We start from the raw sequence: 14392 nt of genomic DNA on the forward strand, positions 1-14392 counted from the left end.
TTTACTTAATTGACTGATACTTTATGGTTCATCTGACATTAAAAACTCAGCTCCTTCTCTCTTCGATCCTGATGTGCTCCCTCTACACGCCTGCATGGACCTCAGGTGACCTGATGCTGTGACAGAATTGTCCCCACATCCCCCTACCTTTGACTCGAAGGTAGAAAAGCAGCGTGAGCAGCATCCCTCCAGTTGAACGTCAGCGCTCCCTCGCCTTCACACCACGGATCTCATGGCGGTCTACTGCACCTCTTCTCTTCATCCCGTCTTCCTCCTTCTCCTCCTCCTCCTGCTCTATCCGAACAGCTTCACTTGTGTGTCTCTGTGTCGCTCTCTCCTCCCTCCCCTCCTGCCTCATTTGTTCTCAATCCTCCAGGCTGCCTGTCTTCATCTTCCACTCACACTATACACACACTCCTGGTAGCAGCCAACCAGACACATGCAAACATGCAGCTTTTTTTCATTTCCTATAATGTACTTGATTCTAAATTCTGAACAGGAGTCGCAACAAATGATTGAGGATTGTCACAGGAACCTGCTGTCTCCTCCATGTTGCATTTGCACAATGTTGCCCACTAGATGGCAGAAGTAGCTCTGAATCCAACAGCTGCATCTTCTGCACACAACACATTTTAACCTAAATTTAAACCTTGAGGACTATTTTTAGTGGCACTGCTGTGTCTACTAGAGCACATCCTGGATGAAAGCCTTTCTATCCTCGAAATCCGTGTCTGGAAACATCTCCCACTTTCATGGAGCTCTATATCTATTAGAGCTCTGTGTCACTGTGTATCACCTGCAGACAGTCATTTAATGCTGCACTGCATTATAGGAGCCAGAGGTGCATCATATTGAAATTTTATGTGATTTAGGATGTCCAAACTGATGCTTGTCTTTCATTTATGGTCATGAGCACATGAAACAATCTTTCAAAGAAAATTCCAAAGTAGCAAAATTAAAAATTTCAATTTGACATAAATTGAAGGATCTGGTAGAAAAACCAGTTGTGTTTTTAAGTTCCAGTTGTTCCTATACCAGTTTTCCTTTACAAACCATGGATCAGATGCAAAAACTAAAACTGAAATGAGAGGAAAAACAAGCCTTGGTAATGTTTGAATTTAATTAAGTCACCGACTTTTTAAGATTTTCCTCAACAGAGACTATAATAGTAAAGTTTAGATCCATGTAAATCTAAGTTTTCCTGTAACCACCTGACCAATGACCTATTTTAAAGCTTTTTAAAACTGGATTAACTAATTATTAACTATTTACTCATTAATTTATTTTAAGACTGGATAAATACATTGGTTAAATGGGTAAAAGGGGTGAGGATTTTGATATTCATTTTAACTGACTCTGGAAAAATGTATGCGGTGATATTGCCTTTGTAATGATGTTATTAAATCCGATTATAAAACCTACTATTTTTAGAAGATTAGTATAAATACACTCACATTAAACCCTATTAGGTTTGAATTCTTAGCTGTCAATCTAGTAGTTATATTATTATTAAATAATAATAATTATGTTGTTATTATTATTGTTTAATACACTGCTCAAAATTAATTAAGGGGACACTTAATTGTCACAGTAAAACAGCAAGTCAGTTAAATTTCATGGATATCATTCTGACCATTTAGGAAGCAAAGGTGAAAATGAATCAATTTCTCCTGCTTTGGTGCAAATTAAAGTTTCGGGTGTGATGGAGAAGTAAAATCAAGACAACCCCCAAAAAGAGAATGTAACATGTAAAACACATGTTGTGGCCACAGACAGCTGACCAAACAGTCACCCTCAGAGAGACTGCCAGACCTTACGCTGGTGTAGTGGGTCCTGGGTTCCTCTTGGTGCAGGACAATGCCTTGCCTCATGTGGCCAGAGTGTGTAGGCAGTTCCTGGATGACGAAGGCTTTGATGCCATTGACTGGCCCTCTCGTTCCCCTGACCTAAATCCAATTGAGCACGTATGGGACATAATGTATCGGTGCATCCAACGCTGCCAAGTACCGCCACAGACTGCAGGAGCTCAGCGCCCTGATCCAGGTCTGGGAGGAGATCCCCCAGGACACTATCCGCCAACTCATCAGGTACAACAGTACAACCACCACAAGATTTGTGCTGTTCAATACAATACCATTATATAACCAGCAAGATGGATTTTAATCTGTGCTACTGACTGCTTCAGCTGCTGGACACAACACAAACCTGGACAGATGTTTGAGAGTCTAGCTGGATTTTGACAATAATCCCACAATATGATGACACACATAACAGTCATGGAATCCATGACTGGTTCTTTTTTTCTTAATCCTAGTTAAAAAATAAATATTTAACCTTTAACTATTAAACTTAGATCCACAAATATTATGCAACACAATCCCTAATTATTATAATTACTAATGCAACCCACGTGGTTCTCTGTATATATCTTTAATTCTCTATCGGAATTCTGTTACTTTTGTCTGATAATTCATTATCAGACAACTAAATTCCAAAAAATAATATTGTGCTGCAAAGAGAATGTGCCTGTAAAGCAAAGTTTGTGTCTTAGATGACACTAGCACACTCACTCTCTCCCTCATTCTCTCTCTCCTAGTCAAACATACACTTGGACACATGTACGTCTTTCCTCTGCTGCCAGTGTTGCAACACCGGGAGGTTGTGCAAGCATTTTCTGCATTCCTTTACAGTGAGGGTGGAAGGCTGTACTCTAGGCGGGACCCTGGGTTTTATCAAAGCAACTTTCAAGACCTATTAACGTTATCAGCACGACCAGGAGCAGGCGGTGTGGTGCAGCCACTCATTCACTCTGAGTCAACACTGTGGCTGAGAGCTGTGAGCTGTGAGTGGTGCATTAGAAAACACAAACTGACTGATTTGTAAAGAGTTTCTGTGAAGGGAGGAACTGAGATATTCCCTTTACTCTGTGTGGTCACTGGCACCAAGTCTGTTGAACTGGCTAACTTCATTCTAACAAACATCCTCAGTAAATTGAAAATTCTAGAGCAGTGTCCGTTTGAACCTGCCTGTTTGGGATGGGCTGTTTGCTTGGCCCACAGTTATGGTTGGAGTTTTCTTTCGGACACTGTAAAAGTGACTTATGATCAACCAGATTGTTTCATCGATTTTATAGTCAATGTTTTTTATTTAATGAAACTTGAAACTGAGTTTATGAGACACGTATTTAAACACATTAAAAAAAAAGTCTGACGTTTTGTGCGCACACAGTTTACTTGCTACACACTACATGAGACTAGTTGGGATTTTTAACACGATAATAAATCTGGGCAGATGATACTTACTGTACCAACCTCATATGCAGTCTATGGTACCCACTTACAAAACCCTGATCAGACCAGAAGGTGCACAGTCCACCCACACATCCTCACGAAGTACGAAGCATTAACAACTTAGTGACAGTCACTATTTGTAGCGTTAGAACTAATGTGTGTGTACCTTCTAACTACTGCAAACTAAGCAGCCATGTATATTTATATAAATATTTATCTTATATGTTAAAACCATCTTCATGTCCTGATCATCAGGATCATCAATAAATTAAGTCATCTGAAAAAAGAAAAGAATCCAGTGTCTTTGGGCCTCAAAGGACTGCAAACGAGACCAATCATTTCACCCAGCCCAAATGAACTGATTGGCTGGCGTACCTGTCTGTCACTGCCCGACCTAAAGGAGCACACCCCACTGAAGCAGAGACGATAGACAGAAGTAAGCAGCAAAGTTGTCTTTTGCCAGTTGCCAGGCAGTGCACCTTCATGTGTTTTAGGGCATAGCTTTGACGAGATGATGGAAGGGGGAAACCTGCTGTTCCAGGATTACCAACCCTGGCCTGGACCACCCCATGACATCATTTGCACAACCTTTTATGAATATGACATACAAGGTGAACTCTTTGGCAAACTGGCCATTAGAAATATCTGCAGTTGATCTTTACATTTTTTTTTAAATTATCAATAAATATAATGACACTCAAAATCAAGTGTTAAATAAGTAGCTTCTTCTAATGAATATTAACTATTTGAACATGAGCTGCTTGCACTACACATTTTCTAACTGGGAGTCAGGAAAAAATCCAGCTGTAGAAGTAAACCTGAAACAATGCTGGACATTAAATTTTGACTGTGTAGCTTGTTGTGAAATGTAATTTCACCCTCAGCCAACCAAGTCACAAAGACACACAAATCCACAATACTACACACAATATAGTATACTTTAGCTAAATCCCAATGACCTGAATACATCCAAGCTCCCCTGCTCATGATACATAAAGCTTCATTCCCTGAAAGGCCATTGCTCTGTCAGTCTACCTCATTCCCGAATTCTGTCAGCTTGCAGGGTTTTGCTCAAAATACTTTGATTTCAGAAATCAAACACAGCAAAGAATCCCAAAGTGTCAGGCATGTGGTGCACTGAGCAGAGGAATGCAGACCAGAAGACATGGAAGAAAATGGGCAAAAGGAAACAGTGATGAGAGGAAGAAGGCAAGGTATGATAGAAAAAAAAGCAGAGATTGGCAGATGAAGGGGGTTGTGATGTATAAGAAAGAGGGGAGTTAGACAAAAGGGGAAAAGCCAGGGAGACGCCTCTGAAACGAGGCCAGCAGCTCAGCCAGACAGTTCACAGCACTCAAACACGTAGCAGCTCAGCAGACCTCTCCTCTTCCTGCTCGGCACGTAGCCTCACCACAGGCCAGCTTCAGCGACACCATTGTTGTGTGGTTGTTTAGTGCCAGCTGAAGTGGTTGCCCTGTTTAAGCATTATGCAAGAGTGCAGCTCTTTGTGGATTAGCCTTCTCAACAGATGTGCTCCAGGCTAACACTTTTCAGTGCACAGGTTCAATAGCAGGACATGCAAACCACTCCAAATCCAGCTGCACAACAGAATGAGGTCAGTAGCTGATCTAGAAAAGAGACGAGTGGCTACAAGGTTGTGCTGATGTTTACTTATTTATTACCTTTTTACTAATGACTTGCTGCGGTAACACTGCAGATTTCATAGGACGAACAAAGGACGCTCATGTGTCTGATTTGTTATCTGTGTACTTTAAGCAACAACAAATGCTTGATATCAAACCTTGGGTGTGTCTGTATTGTATAACACAGTATCCGAACCTCTAATAGACAAACTTCTTTTCTACTGACTTAAATCATAGTAATTTGAGAACATCTGTAGTGTACTGAGTACTAAAGATGCTCAAACCAAGACAGAAGCCACACAACAAACGTCCACAACCATGTGTTGTGGTACTGGAAGAGGGAACTGTGATACCTCAACCTGCTGTCTACTGCTGCAGCTGCACACTGCTGGGCTCTCATTACTTTATTAATGTAGCAGCACTCATTTTTTGTTTCACAATTAACCACAAAGTATATGAAAATATTCTATTTAAATCAATGGCAAGCTGTACATCAGAGACAATGACTTGAAAGAATCACTACATGTATACTACTACATTTTTTGTATGCCTTTTTTCTTACAAAAAAGTATAATTGTGAAAATATTCTTAAAAAAAGGTATCAAATTGTGATTATTGGTGTCATATCAGCTCAAACATTCAAATTGTAAATGTTTTGCATAATAAACAATTGTTAATTTCTTAAGTCTTTGAAGATCAGTGCTTTGGCCCAATCATGTCTCTCCAATACAGAAACATGACCTCCTTCCTCACAGCATTGCAGTCAGACCTATTTTAGTAGGTAACATTTTTCCACCTCATCTTTGAGTCACTCTCCTTGTTGTGAGGAGAAAAAAAACAGGTATTTCAATGTGGCAAGAACCATGCGACACACACAATCAACTTATTGGCTCTTCCCTGAGAGTCCCACACTGCTCTGGTTCACCAGACAGACAACCCATCAAAGGACAAAATGCTTATAATATAAACTGACTGCAATTCACGGTGCCAGAGAGCTGCAGCAGAGTCATCTTTGTATAAAATGCCCCAGTTCTCAAAGCTCTAACAATTTCTTTCCTGTAGATTTGCGAGAAATGGATTGAACAAGGAGGTTGTAGAGAGTTTTTTAACATTTCCTCATCTGAAGAGTCATGTAACCCAAATGTGGATAAGATAACTACCATTAAAGGTTTAGTTCCAGCTGAGTTGCGGGCAGCTGTGGCTGAGGGGTAGAGCGGTCGTCCTCCAACCAGAAGGTCGGCAGTTAGATCCCTAGTCTTCCCCATCTGCATGCCGAAGTGTCCTTGGGCAAGATAATGAACCCCAAATTGCCCATCATAGAACAAAAAGTGCTGCTAATAGATGTACTGTATGAATGTGTGTGTGAATGGGTGAATGGCAAGCTGTACTGTAAAGCACTTTGAGTGTCATCAAGACTAGAAAAGCTCTATATAAATACAAACACTTCACCATTTGAGTAAGCAAAAAAAGAAGAGAGGAGAAACTACTGCTCCCTAAAGACTGTTGACTTTGTTGAGGCCCAGCTATTGAGGAATGGAATAATTCATTCACACATAAGAAGAGTATCTAAGAATAGTTCAGGTCAGATACTAATGTTATGTGAAGTCATATCACCTGTGGAATCTAAGAAGTTGTCAGTACGTATTTATCAAACAGTTAGCTTAGTGCTAACCACATAGACTCTGGTAGTAAGGTTCAGTATTGGCATTTATTCAAGTGTCTTACATTGCACATATATACATTTTACAGTATGTGTAGTAAGGCTGGCTGCAGTCGGAAGTAAGTGAAGGAGGTGCTGCCCTGCGTCACTGCTTCATTAGGTTTTATTTTAGCACCAACATCTGTCATCCAGGGAACAGAAAATCAAATAAAGAACAAAGCTGTTGTTTGAGAAAAATCAGTCATCTTTCAGAATGTTTCTGCTGCAGTGTCACGGGAGTATTACTCATCATGAGCAAGACGTTTCTTATGATCCAGTCTTGAACTACATGCATTTCTCTGTTAATCCTCTGATGATACCCAATGATTATGTGATCCAAAATGGCATGCTATAGTACAGTCTAGTACACTGAATGCTAAAAGCAGAGTAAAACTGATCTGAGTTTGCAATTCACTCCTATACCTTGAAAGAGCAACAACAGAATGCTTGGAAAGGAACAGGGGTGTTATGTGTGATGGAAAGTGCCAAAACACAGTCTGGCATCTCTAAGCTCATCTAGCACATCCTCTGACCACTAAGCTATGTTTTCACTGCCTTAAGCAACAAACAGTGGAGAATAATGTTTAGTTGGGTAAGCTAATTGCGTTTCTCGTGGTCTTCCTGGGGGCCTTCTGCTGAGGGGCCTCCTCCCTGACCTGTGAGCGTTTCCAAACCTGAGCCCCCAGTTCTACCACTGCAGCTCTACCCGCTTTAAAACCGTTTGCTCTATCAGTTAGTCTAAGAAAAACCAGAGGTAGAGTTCTACTTCATCCTTTCATCAATGCACAGACCCGCATAACTTTGCTCCTAACCTGTGTGGTGAGGGTATATGGCTCCACAGCTCTGCAACTATGTCCCATGTCACTAGTTCTTTTCAGTTTTGCTATTCAACAAGAATTTGGAGGATCTGCACGAATAATTTAATTTGTAGAGAAGTAATATGTGTAGAATTGGACCATAACAACAAACCTATTTAAGATGTCACTTTGTTTTTTTCTGATATCTTATAAACAGAATAATTTATTTGAGAAAATCCGCAGATTATTTGTCAGATTGACCCAACTCCACATTCAGTATATACAACATTCCATTGTTGGTCAATAGGTAAAGGTTAGACATTGACTTAGTGAGAGACAACAGACAATGTGGTGGATGTAAGGTTTCACTGATCTTTATTTTAGCGATCCATCTCCCAGTTAAATTAGGGAAATCCAGCAAATAAAAAAGTTGGAGAGCTCAGATGGTGAAAGACAACCTGATGACACATTTCAAGCTGTTGCAAGTAATTTGGCTACCAGTATTTGAGATCTGAGTATGCAGCCAGCTATTTGTGGTGATAATGTAACATGCACCATTTTTTATCCTACTCCTCCTCGTCTGGATTCCTTTTAGACATATCTAACATAGGAATCTAAAATTCTGCAGGAGATTGAAATGTTTACTAAATATGCAAAAAATATAAATACTGTATATTGATGGGATAAATGAGCAGTGTATTTATCATCAACAGGGTTTATCTTGTAAATACCATTAATGTGCTGATTTAATCAAAAGCCTATAGGTGATGCAACTCTTCACATATGCAGTGGCTGGATTGCACCATGTGTCTTCTGCTCTTGTCCTCATCATTGATCAATCATCTCATATGATATGGAACAATCCTTCACCAAAGTAGAACAAGGGAGAACATTTTCCCAACCTTTGGTTCTAGGTTAAAGGTCAGGGGTCACAAAGTCATTTAGAGTCATCCTTGGGGAGCTTTAAACATCTAGACAAAGTCCCAGCAATCTGGCTAATAGAGATAATTGCTGTTGGGTGTCGCATAGACTGACAGATATCGCCATCCCTTGGCCCTGCATTAAAGTAAAATATATATGCAATGTGCATCTGCAATTTTTAATGACAGCTACATTTTTTTGGTTAAGCTAAGCCCAGACCATGAAATTATTTTCTGTCATGCATCCATAGGCCATTTCAAAGAGCAAAAGAACTTCAATCTTGTGCACTTCTTCAAAATAAAGAAGGGATTCAGAATAAAGGGGAAAGTAGGTGAAGTTGTATAATCTGCAGAGCAGTGAGTTATTCAGAAGGCAGCCTGTTTATAGACTTTTTAAATGGAATCCACCTGAACTACCCCCATTGAAGATCATATTGAAATGTCAAATCCCTGCTTCTTTTTCTTCTCCGACAGACTGAAATGAATCTGGGCTTTTTCATCGGTGCCCTCCCCTGGAGAGAGAGATTTTCTTCTCTTGAAGATGAGAGCATTTCATTAGCAAAGAGATGCCATGCTAAAGCTGGGTAAAAATAACCTCAATGCATCGGAAAATGAAATAACAGTGATTCCTCACAGAGACCAGAGAGTCATTTTTTCTTCCATCTACTCGCACAGGAACCTGTCTCGCATCGACTCACAGGCCCACACAGTACATGCACATCACTAAGACAATGTAATGAGAAATCAATCCACTGGTTCTTGAAGCTGACAGCTCAGAGCAATCACTCCTGGGATAGCAGGGATTCCTCTGTAGGCGGTAGAGACAAAGGGTGTCCTTCTATGTGGGGTTAGGGTCGGCTTTGATGGCCTATACAGTCACCTCATAATGTGACATTATGTATTCAGGACAGACAAAAAAGCTGCAAACTAGATACACACCGAGATTTGGATTTGAAAACTAACAGTGGCGGTGTTGCAGCTTTAAGAACAAGTTGCATGATGGTTGTACACAGCATCAGACAAACACACTGTGATCCTGTAATTAATTGAAAGCCCACATCTTTGTTAAACTAGCTCAACATCCTGTTCTGTTTCCTGTTCTGTTTACAATAATTTAGATTAACGCTCACTTTTCTCTGAGTAACTTGAAGAATCTCAGCTGTTTTTATTAGCCCTCATAAATATAAAGCTGCACTATAATGGATTAAATGTTACATGAAAAGTGTGACTTATTGTTACATATAGAGAATATGCACCAATGTGCAGTTGTCCTCAGTTCTGTTAAGTTTTTTAGGCAAATTTATGTTAACCTCTTTTAGCTAATGATGGTATTACAGCCTTCAAATCACCTCTTATCAGCCTGTTTCAGGCAGGAGCATTTGCAGGCACTTGGTTAGAAAATTTAATTTGGATATCGCATCATTAACAAGCTACAAGCTAATCACACTTTTTCTTTTCTTTCGAACATTTAAAGTGTATGTTAATTGTGGTTTGTGAAGCAGAGTAGGCAGCAAAGTGTGATTTGATGAATGTAACTGATAGCAGAAATACTGAATTCAAATGTATATTTGCAGAGGCAGTGTTAGTGTATCAAACTATATGTCATACTCAGAAACTATCCAGCTGAACATATTTCATTAGCAAATTTTTGTCTTGTCACCAATCGCTATGTGCAAAAAGTGTTGTTTCAGGGCTTGGATGCCTCAAATAAAGATAAAATGCGATGTGATACTATACGACATGAGACGATTCACTTGATAAAGCAGAAGATACCAAATGAATGACAAAAGAACACACAAAAGTGTACGATAAAATAAAATAGAAAAATGAAAAACAACACAATATGATCCCATTAGATTTGGTAACATTTCTATAGAAATTTAAAGAAAGAGTAAACGGGACATGACGACAAAAACCCTTAGAAAGTGGAAGGTCACAGTAGGTGCATCATAATCAAAACAGCAAATCATACACAGTTGTAACTCTCCCCTCACTCTCTGTGTGTCCCTCTTTCTTCTGCAAACATCCACAACTGGAACTGGATCATTACAGCCTAAAGGGAAAGCCATTTGAGTGGAATGGCATCAGAGAAGTGATGAACACTGTTAAAAGTGTGTTGGGTTGGGAAGTGGGGCACAGACCAGCACCACATTGTCAATCGCTAAAACTGTGACAGTTGAAAGGAAATGCGTTACATGTCAACACCACTCACATAGCAATGTATAAAATGTGAGGAATCTTTACTGCAGAGCACCTTATCCTTCCACCAGTGAGGACCTCCAAACTCTCGTGGGTGTACGCAGCACCGTAACAAGTCATTACAATTCCATCTTTGCAAAAGCAGACACAGATATAATCTCACTCAACAGAAACATCACAACCATGAGAAGTAAGACAACACATAACTATTTTACATTTCCTCATTTCTATTTCAAATGAGGCACAGGTTGGTCTGCATATCCTAAAAGATACTTTCTGATAAGGTCTGTTCAGCAAAATATCTATGTTAAATCTGTTGTGAATTTTGCCAAGACGGTGACCTGCCCCAACCTGCCCTCTCTTCAGGACCTGTTCGCCACCAGCTCCTTCCCTTTGGGTTCACCTGTCAGCAGCAGAGGAGGCACCACAGATGAACAGAGCAACGTCAAGTGTTCAACCTTGTCTGACGTGCTTTCAAACTTGATTTTGGGAAAAATTCACAGCCCCAATATACAGTAAATATTTAATGTTGTTTACAGAGCTACAATGTGCTTGAATGAGATGACATCCATAAAGAAAAAGACATCCTGGCACAGAAGGTGGAAGCTCACTCACTAGGGCTGTCAAAATTGCTCCAAAATGACATTCGAATATTCGCTATAAAAAAACACATAGGTTCGAACCTAAAAAAAAAACACCGCTCCGTTTAAATAGACAATTTGTTTATAACAGTCGGTAATAACCATAGAGTGTAAAGGTAATAACGGGTCTCTGTGGCTGACATGAGCTGAAGGTAGTGGGAGTGTATGTTGCGAGTTTAGGGGGCACGTCAGCCAGAGCTGTAGTGGGTGTGTATGTGAGTGAATGAGTGAGTGAGACTGCTGCCTGCTGAACAGCGGGTCGCAGGAAGAAGGATCTGAACTTCCCGTGTTTCGGCTACAACACCCCACCGAACCGATCCGAAACCAGCCCAAATTTCTATCCACCCGCCTGGAAACCGTGGTCGCGTCGCTGTGGCCTGACCTGTCATGCAGTGCGCCCACTCACAAAACAGCCGCTGATGTGTTTTTTTCCAAAGTCGAATATTAATTTTCATAATCGAATATTCTTCTTTTTTTTTATATTCGAATTAAGAATATTCGTTGACAGCCCTATCACTCACCCAGTGCTTTGTAGGAAAACCATACAAATATTAACTAGTTCCTCCCTTTGCTTTCATACAGTCTCAGTTCTTCAAATCATTGATTCCACAAGATGTTGGAAACTTTCCGCAGAGATTCTGCTCCATGTTGACATGTCTGCCTAACGTTTTAGCTCCACATTCATGCTGCCAGTTTTCCTGTTCTACCAAATCCCAAAGGCTCTTCTGTCAGGTCATGAAACCAGTTTGAGACGACTTTTGAGTCAATAGCTGTGTCTTAATTCAGGGGCTGTATCCTTCTGAGGACACGGACTGAAAAGGCTGAACCAAAGTTAAACAGTCTGGTCTTAAGAGCCTTTCAGTGATCGGCAGCCAGTCCTACACGTATTGCTGTTGCCTAGCAACAGAGCTACATTTGGACAAAACAAAAACGTTTTAATGCCTCTTGGCTTTATAACATGTGTGCCATTAGGTGTTTGGTTGAGTTTAAGTGTGATTCCCAAGCCTTGGATGCCTCATCGTTTTCCTTTAGCCAGTTTATCATTGACTCACAGTGAATCCTGGGATAGGTTGGGCAGGGAGGGATCCACCTGTTGGAGCCTCTGTTTCTCTGGGATGGAAGGACGCATTTTCCGGCCACATTTGAAGCAGCCCTCAGAATGGGCAATGCAGCCCTTGAATTGAGACAGAGCTTGTGTCCCCTGTGGCCTCAGATTGTTGTTCTCAGCTCACAGGAGTTGAACCTGATATAGTCATCTACTGTTGATAACTATCCACCTCAAGGTTGCATAGAATATTATGTGCTTCAGTGAGACGGCCCATTAAAAGTCAGCCTTTAGTCAAACATATAGTCTTAACACACACACAGTGCTGTCTCAGGAGAGTGCCTCTGTCCCCCACAATGCATCATTCTGGTCAGTATAGAAACCACAGTGTGTCACAGGCAGAACAAAAGCACTCTGCTGTGCCACTGTCCACGCTGCATCAACAAGGCTTCCATTGACAGCTTTAGAACTATGTTGGCTCTGTTTGGGTGTTATGCTGCTGCAGGAATAGACCTACACAAGCACAGATTACCTCACAAGAATCAACCACAGGGGGACAGGAATAGTCACAGCCAGTAAACGCTTATAAAGGCCATGATAATATGATAATGATATTCTTACAGGTTTCAACACCTCTTGTTCTTTTCTTCTATTTTCTTCTATCCCACCTCTTTTCTTATTTAGCTTTCTTCTTTGGTCATTCTTGCTTTAAGGTTCAGTGTGTAAGATTTAGGTGATAGGGATCTATTGGCAGAAATTGAACATAAAATATTACTTGTGATGTTTTCACTACTGTATTTCAACGTAATTGTACAAATTGATGTTTTCTTTACCCTAGAACAAGCCCTTTATATTTAAATACTTACTAAATACATCAGGATCCTGTCTATGTCTATGGAGGCTGCCATGTTTTTTACAGTGGCCCAGACTGGACAAACTAAACACCTTTTGAGTTTTCATGAAAACAAGTTATTTCCTTCATATTTGGAAGGGGAGGGTGACGTGAAGGGTATTCACCTGCAACACTTCACCACTAGATGTCACTAAATTCTACACACTGAACCTTTAAACCTTTATAACTAACTAACTGATGCTCTGTCCGTCCTGAACAGGCTTGTAGAGAGTTTGATTATGGAAAGACTTCTTTCATACCTTTTTAAATGCTGTCCTTAATAATTTTCTTGGGGCTTCCACTTGACAGGTGTCTTATATGTTCAGTTTGTGGATGGTGCTAGAAGAGGAGTCACAACCCAAAAAGCGCACATTTGCATTTGTACATTTTTGCTTGTAACTTACTATGTATTTATTAATGTTACCCTGTTGTAGTTTTCACTTTTTTATTTCCAATTTTGTGAGGATCAATGATTTTTTTTTATTCTGAATTAGAAATTTGCTGTGCTCACAATTGGATGCAACGATTGTTTTGTGCCAGATTCAAATTGTGGCTCTAATTCAGTATTTGTTCACACATGTAATGGACAATAGACCCAGACATGAGTTCCAGGAGAACTGCTGATGCCAACTATTGATAAAAAATAAGCAGTTATCTGCAGATGGAATACATCCTATCAGAGCAGACGAGCTTCTGCATTCAGATCAATGCTAGAAAGCCTCTCAGCTGCTTGGTTCTCAGCAGCAGGGGGAACATGTGGGTGTGCTGCAGTGCAGCAGGGAAGCCTGACACATTACAAAACCACTGTTGCTATTTCTGGAGCCTGAGATGCTCATAAGTCAAGAGGTGTGCCGAGAATTAAGGGTGTGGAGCCTGAATCTGTGTCCAGCTGCTCTCATTAGTGCTGACAACTAATGACATAGGTCATTCTCATTGTTTCTAAATGAGCAGAGGCAATCAGACAAGGTGAGGGAATTAATGTGCAACATACTGTAGCTGCACAGTTCTGACAGGTATCTACTGCTGCCGCCAAAGAACGTCTCTGTCAGCTGGACACAGGAGGCTGATGTCTTATAGATTTTGGTTTTGTTAAATCACATGATGTTTAAAAGCCACAAGTCAGATCCATGTGCTGTATAACAGGTACAGTTTCTCATAATCAGATGGCTGTTTATGTTGAAAGTGATTTAATCACAACATTGTCTTGAGATCTCTTTGGATAGATGTATTATTTTGTCTCAAATAAACCTGGATTATGAAGTCTCT

The 14392-nt window shown here is 40.4% G+C and overlaps 1 protein-coding gene across 2 annotated transcripts in view; it reads right to left on the reverse strand.

Annotated features, from left to right (window-relative positions):
* Positions 1–14392, reverse strand: part of prkcz (protein kinase C, zeta) — a 118750-nt gene that overhangs the window by 67156 nt on the left and 37202 nt on the right. The window contains exon 1 of one of the 2 annotated variants that reach the window (XM_069526649.1): positions 148–304. The exons of the other annotated variant lie outside the window; for it this stretch is intronic. Coding sequence (XP_069382750.1) covers positions 148–184 — 37 coding nt within the window. The 5' untranslated portion in view covers positions 185–304. Of the gene's footprint in view, positions 1–147; positions 305–14392 lie in introns of those variants that run through there. 2 annotated transcript variants of the gene reach the window in all.

The sequence above is a fragment of the Paralichthys olivaceus genome, chromosome 6 (genome assembly GCF_024713975.1).
Source record: "Paralichthys olivaceus isolate ysfri-2021 chromosome 6, ASM2471397v2, whole genome shotgun sequence".
Classification (NCBI taxonomy): Eukaryota; Metazoa; Chordata; class Actinopteri; order Pleuronectiformes; family Paralichthyidae; genus Paralichthys; species Paralichthys olivaceus.